Source organism: Aotus nancymaae, unplaced genomic scaffold (genome assembly GCF_030222135.1).
Source record: "Aotus nancymaae isolate 86718 unplaced genomic scaffold, 86718_ANA_hifiasm-v0.15.2.pri h1tg000029l, whole genome shotgun sequence".
Lineage (NCBI taxonomy): Eukaryota > Metazoa > Chordata > Mammalia > Primates > Aotidae > Aotus > Aotus nancymaae.
In genome coordinates this window covers 69,137,428-69,160,459 of record NW_026988442.1, presented here as the reverse complement: position 1 = coordinate 69,160,459, position 23,032 = coordinate 69,137,428, and the positions used below count along the sequence as shown (strand labels likewise).

Here is a 23,032-nt window from a genome sequence, read left to right as displayed (position 1 = left end):
TTTTACTGTTTTTTGGTTGTTGCAAATGGGATTGTATTATTGACTTGGCTCTCAATTTGAACATTATTGGCATATAGAAATGCTCCTGATTTTTTAATATTGATTTTGTATCCTGAAACTTTACCAAAGGTGTTTAGCAGTTCTAGGAGCATTTTTGTGGAGTCTTCAGGGTTTTCTAAGTATGAAATCTTATCATTAGTAAAGATAGATGATTCTTTTTCTATTTAGATGCCTTTTCTTTATTTCTTTTGACTGATTGCCCTTGCTAGGATTTCCAGTACTGTATTGAATAGGAGTGGGAGATATCTTTGACTTGTTCCAGTTCTTAAGGAGAATGCTTCCAGCTTTTGCTCATTCAGTATGATGTTGGCTGTGGGTTTATCATAGATGGCTCTTATTATTTTAAGGTATGTTCATTTAATGCCTAATTGTTAAGGGTTTTTATCATAAAGGGATATTGAATTTTACTGAAAGCTTTTTCTGTACCTATTGACATGATCATATGGTTTTTGTTCTCAATTCTCTTTATATAGTGAATTGCATTTAAAGATTGACATGTGTTGAACCAACCCTGCATGCCAGGAATAAAACTTACTTGAGTATGGTGAAATAACTTTTTGATGTGCTTCTGGATTTCGTTTGCTAGTCTTTTGTTGATGATTTTTGCATCTATGGGGATATTGACCTGTAATTTTCTTGTTGTTGTTGTTGTTATTTCTTTGCCAGATTTTGGTATTGAGTGATGCTGGCTTCCTAGAATGAGTTGGGGAGGAGTCACCCCCTTCTTAATTTTTTGGAATAGTTTCAGCAGTATTGGTACCAGCTCTTCTTTGTAAGTCTGACAGAATTTGGCTGTGAATCCTTCTGGTACAGAGCTTTTTTTGGTTGGCAAGTTTTTTACAACTGATTCAACTTGAAACTCTATTGGAATGTTCAGTGTCTTAGTTTCTAACTGGTTTGGTCTTAGGAGGTTGTATCTTTCCAGAAATTTATCTATTTCTTTCAGATGGTCTAGTTTTCATGAATAAAGTGTTCAAAAGAGTCTCTGAGGATCTTTTGCATTTCTGTAGGATTACTTGTAATGTCATCTTCGTTGTTTCTGCTTGTGCATATTTGAATCTTCTTTATTTTTTCCCTTTTTAATCTAGATAGTAGTCTGCCGATCTTGTTTATCCCTTTAAAGAAATAGCTTTTGGTTTCGATGATCCTTTTTATGAATATTTAGGACTCGATTTCATTCTTTCCTGCTTTGATTTCAGTTATTTATTCTAGTAGCATTGGGGTTAGTTTGTTCTTGGTTTTCTAGTTCCTCTTGGTGTGTTATTTTTGTTAACTGCAGATCTTTCTAACTTATTGATGTAGGTGCTTAGCACTATAAATTTTCCTCATAATACTGTGTTTGCTGCATCTCAGAGATTCTGGTATGTTGGTGTGTCTCTGTTTTCATTTATTTCAAATAATTTTTTGATATCTGCCTTAATTTCATTGTTTACCCCAAAGTCATTCAGGATTAAGATGCTTAATCTCTATGTAATAGTATACTTCTGAAAGATCTTCTTGGTATTGATTTCTACCTTTATTCCACTGTGGTCTGAAAGTATGGTTGGTATGATTTCGATTTTTTTTTAATTTATTGAGATTTGCTTTATCTCAAAGCCTGTGGTCAATTGTAGAGTATGTTCTGTTCACAGACGAGAAGACTATATAATCTGTGGTTGATGGGTGGAATATTTTGTAGATGTCAATTAGGTCCAACTGGTTAAGTGTTGAATAGAAGTTTAAAATTTCTTTGTTAGTTTTCTGACCTGATGATCTATCTCTAATGCTGTCAGTGGGTGCTGAAATCCCCTACTAGTACTGTTAACTATCTAAGTCTTTTCATAGGTCTAGAAGTACTTGTTTTATGAATCTGGGTGTTCCAACGTTTGGTATGTATATATTTAGGATAGTTTAGTGTTCTTGTTGAATTGAACCCTTTATCATTATGTATTGCCCTTCTTTGACCTGTTTTATTGTGTCAGCTTAGACAGTCTGGCCACTCCTTGGCACCATTTCAGTAGCCTCTATTGGGGATATGGCAGCTGATGCCTACCTAGCTACTTAAGGATCCAAGGCCTGTGAGCTTCAGTGGTTCCCCTGCAAAGACTCTAGGCTGATCTCTGTGTTGATTTGGAGTTCCACTGGGGTCAAGGGCTTCTCCCATGCCCAGGATTGCAAAGGTTTATGGCAGAAATTTGGATCCCCTGGGAACCCTTGCTCATCAGTCCTTTCCTGACTTTAGGGAGCTTTCCCCAGCTCTATATTGGTCCCAAGTGGGCAGGTCCTTGGCTTCGCTCCTGTTTCCTCCATGGAGCCTGTGGTTTCTTGTTGAATCCAAACATGACCTCTTAGATGATGTACTTAAAGACATATCATTTACTCGCCACTTTGTTTCCTCTCTCCATTAGAGCAGCACAAGCACACACTAGCTACTTCTAGTCAGCCACCTGGAACACCTCACCTGTTTTCCTGATTGGAAAACTGCCCATACCTGGGGAGTTCTGCATTTTGCTTTAGAGTGCTTTACAGATACTGCATTTTTTTTTAACAAAACGATAGTGGCAACTCCAATTCCAGCAAGTCTATCAGCATCATTTTTCCAAGAGCATGTGCTCGCTTTGTGTTTCTGTGGCACATTTTGGCAATTCTCACAATATTTCAAACTTTTCCATTATTATATCTGTAATAGTAATCTATGATCAGTGCTCTTTGATGTTATTACTGTAATTATTTTGAGGCAACATGAACTGTGTTCATATAAGATGGTGAACTTTATCAATAAATGTTGTATGTGTTCTGACTGTGCCAGAGACCAGTTGTTCTCAGCCTCCTTCTCTTTCCTTGGTCCCCCCTACTTTCTAAAATACAACAACTCTGAAATAAGGGCAATGAATAACCCTACAATGGCCTCTAGGTTTTCAAGTGAAGGGATAAGTCACAAGTTTCTCATTCTAAACCAAAAACTACAAATGATCAAGCTTAAAGAGAAAGAGAAGGCAAAAGCTGAAATAGGCTGAAAATACGGCCTCTTATTCCAAACAGTTAGCTATGCTGTAAATGGAAAAGAAAAAAAAAAGTTATTGAAGGAAATTTAAAGTGCTACTTCAGGGAATACGCAAAAGACCAGAAAGCAAAACAGCCTTACTACTCATATGGAGACAGTTTAAGTAGTCTGGATAGAAGAGCAAACCAGCCACATTTTTTAAAGCCAAAGCCTAAGTCAGAGCAAGGTCTTAACCTTCTTCAATTGTATAAAGGCTTAGCAAGCAGAGGAAGCTGCAAAAGAAGAGTTTGAAGTTAGCAGAATTTGGTTCATGAGGTTTATGGAAAGAAGCTGCCTCCATAACACAAATATGCAAGGTGAAGCAGCAAGTGCTGATGGGGAAGTACAGCAAGTTATCTGGAAGATCTAGCTAAGATAGTTAATGAAGATGACTATATTCAACAACAGATTTGCAGGATTCTTTCTTTAATTTTTTTAAATTTTACTTCAAGTTCTGTGATACATGTGCAGAACAGTTTGTTACATAGGTATACAGGATTTTCAGGATGAAACAGCCTTCTCTTGGAAGAAGATGCCATTTAGTGTTTATTTGTGCCTTTGCAAAAATTTTGCTTAAGAACCTAGAATAGGTGACTAAAGTCAGAGGCAAGAAAACTGTAATATGGTACCGTGAGTGCCAAAATAAGCATTCAGTATATAAAGGATCATAAGATATGAATTTGTTTGTAAAGCAAAGAGAGTTTGATATATAAATGTTGGCCTCTTGAGGAACAACTTAATCAATTTTGCTCGCTAATTTAAAGTTGAGCTGTTTTTCTCTTTTAAATCCCCCAGATGGTGGCTTTCCAGCATGGATAATTACAAAAATGAAAAGAACCAGCCTGGATACATTCAAAAGCATTTTATTCACCTTAACTGTTTTCTTATTGTTAACTTAAACCAGTTGGTATGGGTCAGCTCTGAAATGAGCATGTGAAAATAAATAACATCTTTGTCATGAAAAATGATCACTTACCTAATGGCACCCTAAGAATGTAGTTTATAGTCACCAGTTGTATTAACAAGTTTTTTTTTGAAGAAAGAATAGTTATTTTAAAACATGACTTCATCTTAAGAAAAATATTAAAAAATTTGAAGACGTTTTTGATGATGTTATGGCTACATATTTTAAGTCTTTATTTTTGAATCCTTGCTCATTTCAGGGACTTCCATTGTCAGTATACAAATGAAGAGTCTTATCTGCTTTCTAAACATGATCATATCTCATAGATGCCAATAAAGAATATTCAGTTCTTTGAGGGAGATGATCAGAAAGAAATGGGCTAAAAAGCAGATCTGGGGATCTCCAATCCATAATCAAATATCCAGATTGATTGTATCACTTGCACTTATATTGATTTAAATTGGAGTAGCTCACCCAAGGGAATAATAAAAATCTGGAGTAAAACTGATTTATGAAAAAAAAAAAAAAAAAGAAGAAGATGCCATTTAGGATTTTCATAGCTAGAGAGGAGAAGTTGGTCCCTTGTTTCAGCACTTCATGGACAAGCTGACTTTCTTGTTAGGGGCTAACGTAGCTGGTGCCTTTAAGTTAAGCCAATGCTCATTGATCATTCTGAAACTATTAGGGCCCTTAAGTATTTTGCTAAATCTACTCTGCCTGTGGTATATACATAGAACAACAAAGTTTGGATGACACTACGTGTGTTTAGAGCAAGGTTTACTGAACATTTTTAGCCCAGTACTGAGACTTACTGCTCAGAAAAAATAAATTTCTTTCAAAATATTACTACTCACTGAACATATACCTGGTCACTCAAGAGCTCTGCTGGAGATGTACAGGGACATCATTAATGTTTTCAAGTTTGCTAACACAACATTCATCTTGCAACCTCTGACCAAGAAGTAATTTTTGCTTTCAAGTTTTATTATTTAAGAAATACATTTTATGGCCAGGCACGGTGGCTCATGCCTGTAATTCCAGTACTTTAGTACTTTAGGAGGCCAAGGCGGGCAGATCACAAGGACAGGAGTTCGAGACCAGCCTGACCAACATAGTGAAACCCCATCTCTACTAAAAATACAATAATTAGGCGGGCATGGCGGTGCCCTCGTGTAATCCTAGCTATTCAGGAGGCTGAGGAAGGTGAATCACTTGAATCTGGGGGGTGGAGGTTGCAGTGAGCCAAGATAGCACCACTGCACTCCAGCCTGGGCAATAGAGCAAGACTCTGCCCCCCACCCTCTGCAAAAGAAATACATTTTATAAGACTTTAGCTGCCATAGATAGTAATTCCTCTGCTGGATCTGGGTGAGGAAATTGAAAACTTTCTGGAAAAGATTCAACATTCTAGATGCCATTAAGAACCTCTATGATTCATAAGAGGAGCAAAAAATACCAACATTAGCATGTATTTGGAAGAAGTGATTTCAACTTTCATGGCTGACTTTGAGTGATTTAAGACTTCACTGGAAGAAGTAACTGCAGAGGTGGTAAAAATCACAAAAGGACTAAAATTAGGATTGGAATCTGAAGATGTGACTGAATTGTTGCAATCTAATAAGAAAACTTGAATGAGGAGTTGCTTCTTATGGCTGAGCAAAAATAAAAAAGTGGTTTCTTGAGATAAACTATGCTCCTGCTGAAGATGCTGTGAACCTTGTTGAAATAACAACAAAGAATTTAAAATATTCCATAAAAGTGGATAAAATCCTATCAAATAGTATTGCATGCTCCAAAAAAATCTTTTTTTTTTTTCTTTTTGAGACAGAATCTCACAAGGTTGCCTGGGGTGGAGTGCAATGGCACATTCTCAGCTCACTGCAATCTCTGCCTACCAGGTTCCTGACTCAGCCTCCCTCCAGAGTGGCTGAGAGTAGAGGCACAGACCACCACATCCAGCTAACTTTTTGTATTTTTAGTAGAAATGAGGTTTCACTATGTTGGCTAGACTGGTCTCAAACTTCTGACCTAGAGATTTACCCGCCTCAGCCTTCCAAAGTGCTGGGATTACAGGCGTGAGCCACTGCACCTAGCTGAACTCCAAAGAGATCTTGTGAAAGGAGAGTCAGTGCAATAAATCACTGTTGTCTGATTTTAAGAAATTGCCTCAGGCACTCCTACTTTCAGCAACCATCACCTTGATAAGTCAGCAGCCATCAATATTCAGGCAAGACCCCCTGCCAGCAAAACATTTATGACTCACTAAAGTCTCACTGATTGGATTTTTGAGCAACAATGTATTTTTAAGATAAAGATATGGGAGAGATCCAAGATGGCTGATCACTAGCAGGTCGGGCACCCAGCTCCCAGTGAAAGCACAGAGAACAAGAGGATGCCACACTTTCAGACGAATATTTGTTGCTCACGGACCAAGAGATTCCCAGAGGAGGAGCCCCACGGGTCGCCAGGGCGACTCTTGTGGCCGGTGCGGTGGTTTAGCTGGCGCCTTAGAGCGGCAGTTCTTGGTGCAGAGTCTGGAGGTTCCCGGGCAGAAAAGCACCATCAATCTTAACACCGCTATTTTGGCCGGTGCAGTGGATTGCTCAGATTTCGGCGCTGGGAATCAACAAGTTGGACGTCCACTCAGAGACCTAGTTAGAAAGTCGGTAATTACAAAGATGACAGAGGGATAAATATATAATGAAGGGAAGAAACCAGCCTAAAAAGGCAGAGAATACTCAAAATCAGAGTGCCTCTCCCTCTACAGGGGATCGCAATTCCTCATCAGTAACGGAACAAGGCTTAATGGAGAACGAGTGTGTTCCAATAACAGAAGCAGGTTTCAAAATATGGGTGATAAGAAACTTCCGTGAATTAAAAGAACTTGTTCTAACCCAATGCAAAGAAACTAAGAACCTTGAAAAAAGGTTTGAAGAAATGCTAACGAGAATGGACAATTTAGAGAGGAACATAAGTGAATTGATGGAGCTGAAAAACACAACACGAGAACTTCGCGAAGTATGCACAAGTGTAAACAGTCGAATTGATCAAGCAGAAGAAAGGATATCAGAAGTCGAGGACCAGCTCAGTGAAATGAAACGAGAAGACAAGATTAGAGAAAAAAGGATAAAAAGGAATGAGCAAAACCTCCAGGAAATATGGGACTATGTGAAAAGACCTAATTTACGTTTGATAGGTGTACCTGAATGTAATGAAGAGAATGAATCCAAGTTGGAAAATACTCTTCAGGATATCATTCAGGAAAACTTTCCCAACCTAGCAAGGCAGAGTAATATTCAACTCCAGGTAATACAGAGAACACCACAAAGATATTCTTCAAGAAGACCAACCCCAAGGCACATAATTGCCAGATTTATTAGGGTTGAAATGAAGGAGAAAATACTAAGGGCAGCCAAAGAGAAAGATCAGGTTACCCATAAAGGGAAACCTATCAGACTTACAGCAGATCTCTCAGCAGACACCCTACAAGCCAGAAAAGAGTGGGGACCAATATTTAACATCCTTAAAGAAAAGAACTTTCAACCCAGAATTTCCTATCCAGCCAAACTAAGCTTTATAATCAAAGGAAAAATTAAATCTTTTGCAAACAAACAAGTACTTAGAGAGTTCACCACCACCAGGCCTGCTTTACAAGAGCTTCTGAAAGAAGCACTATACATCTAAAGGAACAACCAATATCAGCCTTTCCAAAAACATATCAAAAAGAAAAGAACATTAACACAACGAAAAATTTACACTAACTAATGGGCAAAACAGCCAGCTAGCATCAAATGCCAGTATTAAAGTTATATATATTCTAATCGGATAAAAAGCCAAAACCCATTGGTATGCTGCATCCAGACCCATCTCACATGCAACAATACACAAAGACTCAAAACAAAGAGAAGGAGGAAGATTTATCAACCAATCAGAGAGTAAAAATAAACAAATAAAAAGCAGGAGATGCAATTCTCGCCTCTGATAAAGTAGACTTTAAAGCAACAAAGAGCAAAAGAGTCAAAGAAGGACATTACATAATGGCAAAAGGATCAATGTAACAAGAAGAGCTAACGATTCTATAGATCAACGAGACAGAAAATGAACAAGGACATCTAGGACTTGAACTCAGACCCGGAACAAGTAAACTTAATAAACATTTACAGAACTCTCCACTTCAAATACACAAAACATACATTACCACCTCACACCTATTCCAAAAGTGACTACGTAATTGGAAGAAAATCACTCCTCAGTAATCGCATAGCATTTCATAGGTTTAAATGAAATATTGGTTGGCTGTCTGTTATTTTCTTCCCTTATTTCTTCCTGACTACATCATTAAGTATAATTATCAGTATAAAAGAGGTTTTCAAAACTCATTACTAAATTGCATCCTAGCCTGGGCAAGAAAGCAATACTCCCATTCTCTCTCTCTTTTTCTCTTCCTTTTTCCTCCTCTTCTTCATTCTTTTTTTTCTTCCTTTCTAAAAAAAAAAAAAAAAAAAAAAAAAAATGGAGCAGGAGGCCAGGCGCGGGTGACTCACGCCTGTAATCCCACCACTTGGGGAGGCTGAGGTGGGCAGATCACCTGAGGTTGAGAGTTCGAGACCAGCCTGACCAACATGAAGAAACCCTGTCTCTACTAAAAATGCAAAATTAGCCAGGCGCGGTGGCGCATGCCTGTAATCCCAGCTATTTGGGAGGCTGAGACAGGACAATTGCTTGAACTCGGGAGGTGGAGGCTGCGGTGATCCGAAATTGTGCCATCGTACTCCAGCCTGGGTAACAAGAGTGAAATTCTGTCTCAAAAAAGAAAAAAAAATGGAGCAGGAGTGTGAGGCCGGCAATATTTGAGAGAAGGAAGGACATGGAATTTGAAGAGAGGACAGCTGACATCCAGTGGAATGTGACCGTGTTAAATAGCCACTTAGCTGACCCCAAACAAGCAAACAAACAGAACCCCTGGTTGGAAACAGTGGTTGCATTTATTTGCTGGTTATCACATGCACCCATCCTCCGTCAAGTGATGGTTCTAAGTAAACAGATGGATGATTGCGCATGGGGCATGGAATTGGCTACTCTAAACCCCTCCTTTAATCATAAAAATAATAGCAGTAGCTGATGTGGGTTAGGCACTTACCACGTTCTCTACCAGGCTCCTTTCTGTGCATTTTACACTAGTGGTTGCATTTAAACCTTACAATAGGAGAAAGGTACTGTTACTGTCCTTGTTCTACAGAGGAGGAAACTAAGACACAGAGCTTTTCTGGGAGATCTGAAAGAGTTAACATTTGCCCACAGTCATATACTGAGTTGGGGCAAAGTTAAAAAAAAAACAAGATAAAGATATGGACATTGTTTCTAGAAACAATGCTATTGCAGCCTCAATAGCCTATGGTAAAGTGTAAACATAACTTTTATATGCACTGGGAAACGAAAAAGTTTGTGTAACTTGCATTATTGTGACCCTCACTTTTTTGTAATGGTGGAAATGAACCCACAATTTATGCAATCTATGCCAGCATTTCCTTTGAGAAAAGTGAACCCACTGAAAAGTAGCTTAGTGAAAATGATATGGCTCCAGTGACTGGAGGAACACCAGGGTCCTTGGTCTTTCGCCAATTTAGATAAAATGACATGGACACACGTGGAGTGGACTTAAGGAACAGAGAGTTTATTTTTATTTTTATTTATTTATTTTTTTGAGACAGAGTCTCCCTCTGTCTCCCAGGCTGGAGTACAGTGGTGTGATCTCAGCTCTTGCAACTTCCGCCTCCTGAGTTCAAGCGATTCTCCTGCCTCAGCCTCCCAAGTAACCAGGACTATGGGCGTGTGCCACCACACTAGGTTAATTTCTGTATTTTTAGTAGAGATGGGGTTTTACCATATTGGCCAGGCTGATCTCAAACTCCTGATCTTGTGATCCACGTGCCTTGACCTCCCAAAGTGCTAGAATTAGAGGCAGGAGCCACCATGCCCAGCTGGAACAGAGAGTTTAATAGGTAAGAAAGGAAGAATCAGCCCTCCTGGGGCAGGGGGAGCTGTCCAAGTCAAAAGAGGAAACCGTGAGTGCCTCGGAAAACACCCAGTTATATTAGGATGCTGGAGGAGACATTGTTTGATTTGCATAGAGCCCAGGGATTGGTTTGATGAGGTATGTCATTCAGTTAGGCCCATAAAAAAACTGACCCTTTCACCCTAGCCTTTTAATATGCAAATACAGGGCACCTTGATGTTCTGCACACGTGGGTGGGGATATAGGGGGGCGGCCATGTTGCCAGGCACATGTGGGGACAGGAGGAAGATGATGGAAATCATCATGTTTGGGTGGACCCAGTTTCTAATGGCCTGCATTTCATATTAAAGCTTGCCTGCCTGGCTCTCAGAGCTGGGGATTTCCTGCTAGACAAAAACATTTCTGGAGCTGCTTTAAAAGAAACAAAAACTTCCCAAGAACCTCTTTTTGTCTCTATCTGCCTAAAATAATTTCTTATTAACTTTTATGACAAAAGATATTTCAAAAGGGTCATACCTGAGAAGTCTGCTTGTTGGGTTGTGGTAAATTTTGCATAAATATTCTATAAATATATTGCATGAGGTGGGAAGTGGTGATAGTGAGCAGATCATGAGACATCAGCTGAAGTATGCATTAATTAGCTCAGAAAACTGGAGATTGGAGGTCTCCAGTGGGAAGGAGATTTTAACGAACTCACCAAAAGTAACTCATAAGGGAAAGCGCTAAACAAAAAGCACCAAAGCTGGACTAAGGTTTTCTTGGCTTTCTTTTTCCACTCCATTGGAGGAATTAGAAGCAGCAGCAGTGAGGAACAAGAGAAATAAATTGTTTACAGACACATTCCTTTGTCCAAACTGCAGTTTTCTGAACTTAAGTCAGGCATGAGCTGGGGTTGGGGAGAAGATTTAAATCTGAAGTGATAATGATATTTTGAAACTGGTTCCCAGATTAAGCTTCATATCAACTAAAAGAATAAGCTCATAAGGCTCACAGTGGTGGACATTTTTGATGCACTAAAATGCTCCCCAAGCAATCAAGTGAGTTTCCAGAACCATGAGCTTTATAGTAATTGTACTGTAGCTTTTTCCAAGAAAGGAGCATTCCAGAAGAATGGCTCTAACACTGTTGACTTAAGGACTAACTGGAGCAAGCCCTGTTTGTCAAAAGCTAAAACTCTTGAGCTCATAAACAAGTTGGAAGTCAAGTGAACCTTTAAGCAGAGTGCTATGAGTTGAATTATGTTCCCTAAAAACTCATATGTTAACAGCCTAACCACCTGTGCCTAAGAATGTCTTTACAAAAATAATCAAGTTAAAATGAGGTCATTAGAGTGGACCCTAATTCGATAAGTTGTGATGTTCTTATAAAAGGGGAAAATCGGGAAACACACAGGCATACTGGGAGGATGCCATATGCACAAAAATATGGTCATCTGTAAGCCAAGCAGAGAGGCCTAGAACAGATTCTTCCCTCACAGTGCTTGAAAGGAATCAACCTTGCCAACATTTGATTTTGGACTTGGAGTGTGCAAAATTGTGAGACAATAAATTTCTGTTTAAGCTACCCAGATGTATAACTTTGTTATAGAAGCCCTAATAAACTAGGGGGCTTGTTACATGATGTAAGTATTCCCAGTTCAAGGAGAATTTACTGAATGGGGAGACTTGGCTGATAGGGAGAACTGACTAACTCTTTTAACACACTCAATCTGTGCCAGAATTTGAAGCATGACCCTCAGCCAAGGCTCAGAAAACTCTCCTTTCTTTCTGGAATAAACATTTTAGGATCACTACCACATTTATTTATCTATGGCTTTTTTCATCCTACCATAACAAAAAGGAGGAATTGCAACGGAGACCGCATGGCCTAGAAAGCCTGAAATATTTACTTTCTGACTTTTTCCAGAAAAAGTTTGCCTTGCCTTGCCTTGCTTAAAACAAGGGTACTGGTTAAAGATCCTGCCTGCTGGGTGTTAATAGAACGAATGCAGCAAATGATCTGATCTGAACACAAATCCACAGGATCCCCAGATCATGACACCTCTCAGTGTTTTCTGAGAGTAGATCTGGATGGTGTGGATTAAAAGGAAGAAGTTGAGACACCTTATCCCCCTTTTCCTCCCCTAATAAGATCAGGTTAAATTCAATGGAGGAAGACTTTGCAGAGAACAAGAAGCAAAGGCACTAAAAGAAACAGTTGGAAAATGATACCTAGAAGAAGAGTGAGCCATCGTCTTGAAGCACTGTGACTTAACCAAAATTTGGGGATCTACTAACAAGACATGTTAATCAAGCAGTTCACTTTGAAAAGGAAAGTTCCTGTAAGCTCCACGACCTTTGTGAAAAGGGCACTGAAGTGAGACAGAAAACTAAGAGGACCACTGAGAAACTGCAAAAAATGTATCCCCTAATTGGCAACACCTACTTTAAAGAAAAATGCAATAATATCATAAGTTCTACAATAAATGTTTATCATAGCACTGAACTCACAATATGCTAAAAAAATTGTCAGTACAGGAGACAGAAAATATCCTGATGAACAAGAATGACTGGTATACATTAATCCTGACTTGCCTTTGGGGAAAAAAAAGGTAAATACAATAAATGCTTCAGAAAAGGGACTTTCTCCCACTTCATAAGCATTAAATATTAAACAAGCTGTCCAACAGAATCCATAAGACATTGAGGTGTACAGGAGTCAGGAGCTGGCACTAAAGGACGGGAGTTATGGATGGACCTAGAGCTCTCATATTCTCAAGGGTTGTATAGAGAAAGCGTAGGAGCCATGAAAAATGAGGATATATTCCCGAAGGCATTAAACTTAGACTCAAGCTAAAAGGATATAATCATCAATATGTCCAATGTGACAAGAACGATTGATGTGATAACCATTTCTTTAAAAAATTTTTTTCAATTAAATAGAGATGGAGTCTTACTATGTTGTTCAGGCTTGTCTGGAACTCCTGGGCTCAAGTGATCCTCCCAGTTTTGCCTCCAAAAGTGCCAGATTACAGGCATGGGCCACAGTGCCTGGCTGACATGATAACTTTGATGATGGGAAATGGGGAGGCATATCTAACCCTAGGTCCAGATAATAATGGGTATCTTAACCAAGAGGACTCTTCTGGCACACACGTGTAAACAATATGTACATATCTTTTATTGGTCAGGTTTAAAAGATGCCAATGAAAAGCAATATCCATAAAAGGGATCTGGTTGAAATATATCTTTAAAAAGTCTTTAGAGGTTTAATTAAGCAGTCTGAAGTAAAGAACAACATAGTACTGAATGATTCCAATGAAATGTAAACGAGCAGCTTAGTCATTTTTTTTCCTAAGAATTAAGAGAAAACTCAGTAGTTTACAAGTATGATTGTTAACTTGTGACTTTCTGGACTATGCTTTAAGCACATGGATTGGTTTGTTTGCAGTGGGTAAGATGAGGATAAAAATCATTGAAGTTTGATTTATATAAATAAGAAGTAGATATGGAAAGCAATCTTTGCCTATATGCGTTAGTACTATGCATACGTGTGTATGGATATAGAATGAAAAAAATGCATAAATCCAGTACATCTACTTTAGTTATATAAATAATTAATTAAATTTTTTTTAATTGCCATGTCTACAGCACAAATTAATATGATGTTAGTACTGGCCTAAATCCTGGTAATCTTCTTAAACAATTAGATAGACTGATGTAGTTCCTATTTTAAAAAATTTGTTTTTAACTCTTTTCTAATCCTTTGGTATTCATGATTGGAAGTATTTGCTAATTTAGATTTCCTCATGGAGCACATTAAATATCAGAGATCATCATAACAGCCTCTAGAGTCTTAAATTATATTTTAAAATGTAAATGCAAAAGTTAATTATTTTTAGAGAACCTGATGTCATCCTTGGGAGTAATTTTTAATTACTTTTTATCTTTCTTGGAGTTGATTATATTAATTATTTGTACTGGCTTAACAATAATCATATGGAAATTTTTTTTCTTTTGACATTTCTTCTGTTTCAGTTGATTTATCATTAGTGAATAAAGATGAAAATGCCATCTATTTCTTGGGAAATTCTCTTGGCCTTCAACCAAAAATGGTTAAAACATATCTTGAAGAAGAACTAGATAAGTGGGCCAAAATGTAAGTATTATTTTAAAAGCCACTGTACTACATCTCATACAAAACTTTACAAAATCACATTAGGTTGTCTAATATTTGGAAAGATGTGTAACAGAATCCTCGTACAGTCATCCCTTGGTATCTGTGGCGCATTAGTTCCAGGGCCTCCCTATGATTTCAAAATCCGCAATGGTCAAATCCCTTAGATACAAATGGCATAATATTTCCACAGAACCTAGGCCTATTCTGTACACTTTAAATCATCTCCAGATTACTTATAATACCTAGTATAGCATAAATGTTATATAAATACCTGTTATACTGTATTGTTTAGGGAATAGTGACAAGAAAAAAAAGTCTGTACATGTTCAGTATATATGCAGACATTCATATTTTTCCCCAAATATTTTTGATCCGCAGTTGGTTGAATCCATAGATAGGGAGCCCATGAATACAGAGAGAAACCTCAGCTGCTCAGTAGTCTAATTTTATTGATGAAATCACTGAGGATCAGAACAAGGTGACATGGCAAGTTAGTGGCAGAGTCAGGACCAAACCTTTTACAATATTTAAACATTTAAGTTTCTCTCTTGTGTTGACATTTCTAAACAACATGTGATCATTTTATTTTATTTCTTTAATAACTAACAGAGGAGTTAATGTTTAGAAGCTTCATTTCTTCACAATTAGGCTAAATTATGAACACTTATTTTTGTGATAACCAGAAATATTTTAAAAATATTTTCTGATTATTTGAAACTGAAAAAATGGATATGAAGGTGAGCCAAACATGATGGTCAGGAAAAAGTTTCAGAAAGATGAAACCAAACCAAATAGAATTTCAGAGGAAAATAGCTGTGATAGAAACTCAGAATATTTTCTTTACCTTTCTTCATTCTTCATGCTACTGGTTTTTCAAATTGGGAACCGTATCCCATTCTTTCAAGTTTTGTAGGCCAGGCAGGGTGGCTCATGCCTTTAATCCCAGCACTTTGGGAGGCCGAGGTGGGCAGATCACCTGAGGTCAGGAGTCTGAAAACAGCCTGGACAACATGATGAAGCCTCATCTCTACTAACAAAATACAAAAACTAGACCGGGAGCAGTGGCTTACACCTGTAATCCCAGCACTTTGGGATGTTGACACTGGTGGATCACCTCAGGTCAGGAGTTCGAGACCAGCTTGACCAACATGGTAAAACGTCGTCTCTACTAAAAATACAAAAATTAACCTGGTGTGGTGGTAGGCACCTGTAATCCCAGCTACTCAGGAGGCTGAGGCCATAGAATCAGTTGAACCCAGGAGGCGGAGGTTGCAGTGAGCAGAGATTGCACCACTGCACTCCATCCTAGGTGATACAGTGAGACTCCATCTGTATCCATGGGCTCCCTATCTGAGGAGCATTAGTTCCAGGGCCTCCCTATGATTTCGAAATCCACAATGGTCGAGTCCCTTAGATACAAATGGCATAATATTTCCATAGAACCTAGGCCTATTCCGTATATTTTAAATAAATAAATAAATAAAGTTTAGCTTACAGTGGCCACGCAAATGATTACAACCATGGCTATTAGATAACACTGCAAAGTTCTTAATTTTAGTGATTAAGAATGTAATTTCATAACTCGATGAAAGAATGATAGAAGTTTACATAATTTATTAATCATATTATAACTTTATCTGTATAACTTTTATGCATAATTTGCAAAATACATATCACCACATTTGTTCTAGCAGGTTTTAGTATTTAATAAATGGGGGTCATAGTTAATAAAAATGGTTAATATTCATTTTTGGCCTTAATGTAAGAGAGGGCAAATAATTAGATTGAACGGATTTGAACTTTATAGAGTGTCCTTGCCTCTTGGATATTCATTCAGCAAGGCTGTGCATTTTTATCCTCTAGGCATTTAAAATATATTCTGCCCTGCTATTCTCTTCCTATCTTTATGGTCATCCTACTTAAGTAAGAAACCAGTTGATTATTTTCAAGACTTTAAAGTTGCATTTCAGGAAAGCACCTCTTGCCCTTCTATTGTTTCGTCTTTTATATTTCACCTTGTGATGATAGAAAATTTCATCTTTTTAATTAATCCTTCTTACTGAGTTTTCATTAGACAGATATTCAGAAAGGTTGTATATTTTAATGCTTCAGGCAATGTACAGTGAATTAAAGAAGACTACTAAGCAAATGGACATCTATTCCATCCTCGCTTTGTTCATTTTATTTAATCTTCTAGTTTTAATCTGTAGTGACTCAGTCAACATCATGGCCCTGCCCATAAATGTCCGCGGTGTTAGGGGTGCCTGATCACATGCCTATTCTCCCTACCTCAGCAACCATTTTTGATCCCAAAAGGCTTTCCTCATTATTATTTTTTACCTCCCAAATATTTAGCTTAAAATCCAACTTCTGAACTTTTCCAGCTGAAGCTCTGTTGAGAGGAAAGTTTTTCCTACCGAGTACTTAGGTCAAAGTGATTGGGGGCCTGCCAATTAATTGACAACAGACAGGTTAACAGGAGAAAAGTTTATTTCACACTCAGAAGAATTCTACAAGGGGTAGTTTGCTGAACAGCCACAGGTAAAGGCTTATACCAGCTTAACTAAAAAGAAGAGTTTTAGAGCTTCAGTGGGAAAATACAAAGGTTTCTATTGGGCTTTTTCATCCTGATGCTAATGGGCAGTATTCTTCCTAGCTGGAAGCTCCCAAGAGGGAGATGAATAGCAGCTGAATTTGTACCTCCAGGTGCTAAGGTCCATCTAACTCTGAGGATGGGTCAGTGGCAGCTGTATTTTTAGGAGGCTTTGCTTAAGTTTAGATAGCATTTCTTTCTGTGGCTGCTCTTTGTTCAAATGTGTTCAAAGTAGTCACACCAGGCATGGTGGCTCATGGCTGTTTTCCCAGCACTTTGGGAGGCTCACGTGGATCACTTTAGCCCAGGAATTAAAACCAGCCTGAGCAACAAAGGTACAGGTGCAGTGGCTACCATCTGTAATCCCAGCACTTTCGGAGGCTGAGGAAGGTGGATCACAGGAGCCCAGGAGTTCCAGACCAGCCTGGGCGACACTGTGAGATCTCATCTCTACAAAAAAATACAAAAATTATCTGGGCACAGTGGCGCATGTCTGTAGTCCCAGACACTTGAGAGGCTGAGGTGCGAGGATGACTTGCTCCCAGGAGGTCAAGGCTGCAGTGAGCTGTGATTGTGCCACTTTACTCCAGCCTGGGCTACAGCAAGACCCTGTCTTTAAATATATACATACATACAAGTAGTCTTCATGACGCTTTAGTGGGCTGTTGAGCTCTTCATTTTTCTTTCTGGCTGTTGCTTTGTTTTTTGTACTAAAATCAAACCCTGCATGTGTTCAGCTGCCTCCAGATCCAGGGCCTGCCCTTATTGTGGTAAGTTTTGCCTGATCATTTCTGCCTCTTTGCCTCCCTCAGTGCCTCTTCTGCTCTGCTTCTTGGCTGATACACAAGTCAGGTCAGTGACCCCCTTTTTTCTTGACTGATAGATTATGGGAATTGCTGAGTAAAAAACAGCTGCACATTTACTAAATACTATAATGCACATTGAAAGTAGTTGCTTAGTTGAAAAAGGAAATGTTAAAAATGTATAATCTTGGCTGGGCGCAGTGGCTCACGCCTATAATCCCAGCACTCTGGGAGGCCAAGGCGGGTGGATCACGAGGTCAAGAGATCGAGACCATCCTGGTCAACAAGGTGAAACCCCGTCTCTACTAAAAATACAAAAATTAGCTGTGCATGGTGGCATGCGCCTATAGTCCCAGCTACTCGGGAGGCTGAGGCAGGAGAATTGAACCCAGGAGGCAGAGGTTGCGGTGAGCCAAGATCGTGCCATTGCACTCCAGCCTGGGTAGCAAGAGTGAAACTCTGTCTCAAAAAAAAAAAAAAAAATGCGTAATCTTGACCAAGCACCATGGTTCAATACTGGAATCCCCAACACTTTGGGATGCCAAGGCAGGCAGATCACGAGCTCAAGATTTCGAGACCAGCTTGAGCAACATGGTAAAACCCTATCACTACAAAATATACAAAAAAGTTTAGCTGGACTTAGTGGCACATGCCTGTAGTCCCAGCTATTCTAGAGGTTGAAGTGGGAGGATTGCTTGAGCCTGGAAGGGGTGGGTTGCAGTGACCCTAGATTGTGACACTGCACTCCAGCCTGGGAAACAGTGTGAGACCCAGTCTCAAAAAAAAAAAAAATTGTAATCTTAACAGTAATATAAAAATTAGAGTGCTTTGGCAAAGCAAGATTTTACACAGGCATATAGATGTCAAATTTCTGTCCATCAAAATACTATAAAGTAGGAAATGCCATTTGGCTCATGGATTCCACCATCTCAAGTTTTATGGCCAATTGTAGACATACTGCCTACCATACTTAAGTATTGAATAACTGATTTTTTTGTCATGATACAGGCTAATTTTGTAATTTATGGCTACTATCTTTGATTTCTTATACTAGGGAAAAGGCAAGAATAGAGGTACAACTAGAAATATTTTAGCATCTGTCTTAGTTTGTTCCTGTTGCTATACAAAGTACCTGAGACTGGAAAATTTATAGAAAAGTGAAATTAATATTCTTATAGTTCTGGAGGCTGGGAAGTCCAAGATCAAGGTGCTGGCAGATTTAGTGTCCGGTGAGGTCTGCACTCTGCTCCCAAGATGGTACTTCTTGCTACATCCTCACATGGCAGAAGAGGCAAACACCTGCCTCCCACCTTTTATAAGGGTCCTAATACCATTCATGAGGGCCCTGCCCTTATAACTGAATCATCTCCTAAAGACTCTACCTCTTAACTGTCACATTGGCAGATCAAGTTTTAACATATGAATTTTAAGGGGACACTTTCAGATGATAGCAGAACCGAATGATTTCTAAAACACGCTCACTTAAGGCAACCTGTGAAAATAGTTTTCTTAGAAACTTTTACCTCTACGTTAGTTTTAAAATGCTATCACCATAGTTTTGCATTTTTATTTTCAACTCTACAGGATTTCTAAAGATTAATAACATATTGAAGAATATATTTGTTTTGTAAAATAGCAATATTTAGACAATTTCAATATTCTGAAATAGAAAACTTTTTGGGTGATTATATTTATTTGATACTTAATAATTATAAGCAAAAAGGTTTTGCAACAATAAGAAGCAACAATATGCCTGAAATCTATGGGTCTGTTGGAATAAGTAGGCAATAAGCATAAAGTATTTGGGGGAAATATTTTATATTAAATATTTACTAATGACCTAGATTATTTAATGGAGAATAACAGTGGTTAATGATCATAATGCCACAATTCAGCTAGAACAGAAGGATATATCAGTCCTGAAGAGCATTATGATAAGCTGGGAAATGAGTATTATGTCCCAAAAATAGAATCACAATATTTAGGTCATTTACTTTGTCAAATCTGCTACATTAACGGGTGTTCTTTCTTTTTCATAAGAGCAAAAACCTACTACAGTTTTGCCTGTGCAGGGATTCTTCTAAGAACTCTGACAGTTTAGGTAAAATTATATAAAGATGAAAATATCTTTTCAAATTACATATCAGGAATAAATCACTTAGTTTACTTTACATGGCAGCATGTTGTGCTGACAGGCCATTGATAAAATATGCCAGGGAAATGCAGATGCCTCCTGCAGACCCCTCTAGTCTCCTTTAATTTAAGCATTTCTTCCTTTAAAAACAATAGTGTTAGAATAAGAGAGCATAAGAAAATACATAGTATGGCATGTTGCAAAGATTTTTCACAACATCTTTATTGGTTTTTGTTTTTCTAATTAACGTTCTTTTTATTTATTTATTTATTTTTGGAGTCAGGGTCCCACTCTGTTGCCCAGGCTAGAGTGCAGTGATGTGATCATAGCTCACTGCAGCCTGCAACTCCCAAGCCCAAGGTATCCTCCCACCTCAGTCTCCTGAGTAGCTGTGACTACAGGCACATGCCATCAAGCTTGGCTAATTTTTTCTTTAATTTTGAAGAGACAGTATCGCCCTATATTGCCCAGGCTGGTCTCAAACACCTGGGCTCAAGCGACCAACTGGCCTTGACCTCTCAAAATGCTGGGATTACAGGCATGAGTTACCATCCCTGGCCTCCCAAAATCTTTATTGGCTAATCATCAATTGGGTCATGGAAAAAAAATATAATGTAATGAAGACAGGCTGTGAAATCTTAATTATTTACTTATGGAAGGAAGCTTTCTCAAAATAGGCCATTTTTCATTTTGTGGGATGGTTAAAGCATGGTCCTACTTTAAATAGGACCCAAGTTTCTGTTAACTTCCTAATTCAGTTTTACATCCTGCAATCCTAATTTCACGAGTAAACACTCCTAGTAGATTCTCAGAAAACACTCACTTATTGCAATGATTTATCCTGTAGGTGAGTTAACTCTCTCCCATGCTCTCTTTTCCTTTCCGGCATTTGTAAAAGAAGATTTCATCTATGCTGCAACTATTTTAAGTAGTTTTGTATGAGCAATATAGTATTTTTTCTTAACTCTAATACTGATGTTTATAACTGCACTTTAATCTGCATCAACTGTTTCTAATGACAGGCCACTTTACTTTGGGTTTATTTGGGTAACACTTTCTAAATATATTTCACTACCGCAGGCTAGTGGGCTAACAAAATGAAGAAGCAGACTCTGTTATTTTAAAAGGAAGGAGATGCCAAAAGCATTGCAGGAAGAAACATATCCGTAAAGATTATTAACACGGTGTCTACCAGAGTGAGGAGTAGGTGGCATAATATTCTGAGATATAAATTCTCTGAGGCAGAACATAGAATTTTACTACCTAAATGTAATAAGATGTATTGTGCTATCAGCGAAGGCCATGGAGCGCTATGTGATTAAAATAAAAAAGGATCCAAGTATCTGCCTTTAACTACCATTTAATGATAATGATTTTTGTCTTTAGCATTTATATTGGAAATCAAGAAAGAGGCAAACTGCAGACTATCTAATACTAATATGAATAATAATAACTAACAAATGCCCCTTTCTTCCATCCTTAGTTCTTCCTCAGTTCTTAGCAGTCTATGTTTATTTTCAGTGAAAGTCCTCTTCCTTCATCTTAGTTTATATGGTAATAGAAATGTTAGTTTAAAAATTGACTTATATCCACATGCTAATAAAGGGAGTTTTAGCATTAGATTCACAGTAGGAAAGAAGACTCAGAACAGGGTACTATGCAACTGTCTCTTTCATATGTTATCTCATTTACTTCTCATGGAAATCCTTTAAGGTCCATAGAGTTACCCATTTACTTGTACAAATGTGGAAAATGAAGCCCTTGTAGCTTCTAATAAATGTGGTCTCATGACCAGTAGTGACCTGGAGCTGGCTTATACCAGATGACAAAAGCCAATTATTAAATACTTAGAATTTTTTCTGGTAGTGTGAAATCACCCATGATGGGAGTATTTATATCCTGGAAACCTGCAAAGGACGAAAAACAGTGATCCAGTCCCCTGGTCTTTCCACCCCACTTAGAGCATGTTTACCAGCCCACCACTGCCAGTTTACTGACACGGATTCAAACCCAAGTTGGTACTATACAAAAAGCACATTTTCATTCCTTTCTTTCAAGCTGACAAAGCTTTTGAATTCCTAAAGAATTAAGAACTGTTACCCAGAAAAAATGGGGTTCATTCGTGTATTGAGTAATAAAGGTCTTTCCAGGGACATGGATGAAGCTGAAAACCTTCATTCTCAGCAAACTACACAGAAACAGGAAACCAAACACCACATGTTCTCACTCATACGTGGGAGTTGAAAAATGAAAACACATGAACACAGGGACATTACACACCAGGGCCTGTCAGGGGGTGGGAGGTTAGGGGAAGGACAGCTTTAGGAGAAATACCTAATGTAGGTGACAGGTTGATGGGTGCAGCAAACCACCATGGCACGTGTATACTTATGTAACAAACCTACACGTTCTGCACATGTATCCCAGAACTTAAAGTATAATAATAATAAAAAGCCAGAGGAAGATATAGTGACTCAAATATTTAATATTTATCTTTTTAATTGTGAAATTGCCTTTGAGATATTTGTTTACTATCAAATAAGTTTTAAAATATTGCTTAATTCTAAAATATTATTTAAAATAAACGATTTTTCTGTTGTTAAAAAAAAAGAGAGCAGGTTTTGATCAATAGGAGTTTGATTACTTGGCACAAGTAAGGAGGACACTAGGAGCTTTCACAAAAGCAGTATGTCCCAGAGGGAAAGTGACAGGGGCGTTTTATGGAGTAATAGAGGAGAAGGTAAATCATCGCATGTAGAGGAAGGGACCCAGTTGTGCAGATGCAGTGAGTAATCATTCCAGTGCATAGGTCGCTTGTTACGGTAATGAAGCTATAGCTTCTCACTAGGATGGAAATTTTAGCATGGTAATGAGGAAAATTCACCTGGGCTCCTCTCTGAGTTGCTGGGGTCTGTCAGAAGCTAGCTCCAACCAACAAGATGACAGCATTCCACACCAGGCTTGGGAAAAAAACAGGCATCAGGGCAGGCGGCTGTAAAACAGGCTGATGGCTTAAATCTAAAGTTCCCTGGTAAAAATTTAAAAATTAAAAAAATAGGCCGGGCGCGGTGGCTCACGCCTGTAATCCCAGCACTTTGGGAGGCCGAGGTGGGTGGATCACGAGGTCAAGAGATCGAGACCATCCTGGTCAACATGGTGAAACCCCGTCTCTACTGAAAATACAAAAAATTAGCTGGGCATGGTGGTGTGTGCCTGTAATCCCAGCTACTCAGGAGGCTGAGGCAGGAGAATTGCCTGAACCCAGGAGGCGGAGGTTGCGGTGAGCCGAGATCGCGCCATTGCACTCCAGCCTGGGTAACAAGAGCGAAACTCCGTCTCAAA

General features: G+C 38.5%; 1 protein-coding gene across 3 annotated transcripts in view; it reads left to right on the top strand.

The window, feature by feature from the left end:
• Positions 1 to 23,032, top strand: part of KYNU (kynureninase) — a 146,317-nt gene that overhangs the window by 22,404 nt on the left and 100,881 nt on the right. For all 3 annotated transcript variants that reach the window (XM_012473460.3, XM_012473461.3, XM_064382801.1), the window contains exon 3: positions 14,019 to 14,139. In XM_012473460.3, coding sequence (XP_012328883.2) covers positions 14,019 to 14,139 — 121 coding nt within the window. The remainder of the gene's footprint in view (positions 1 to 14,018; positions 14,140 to 23,032) is intronic.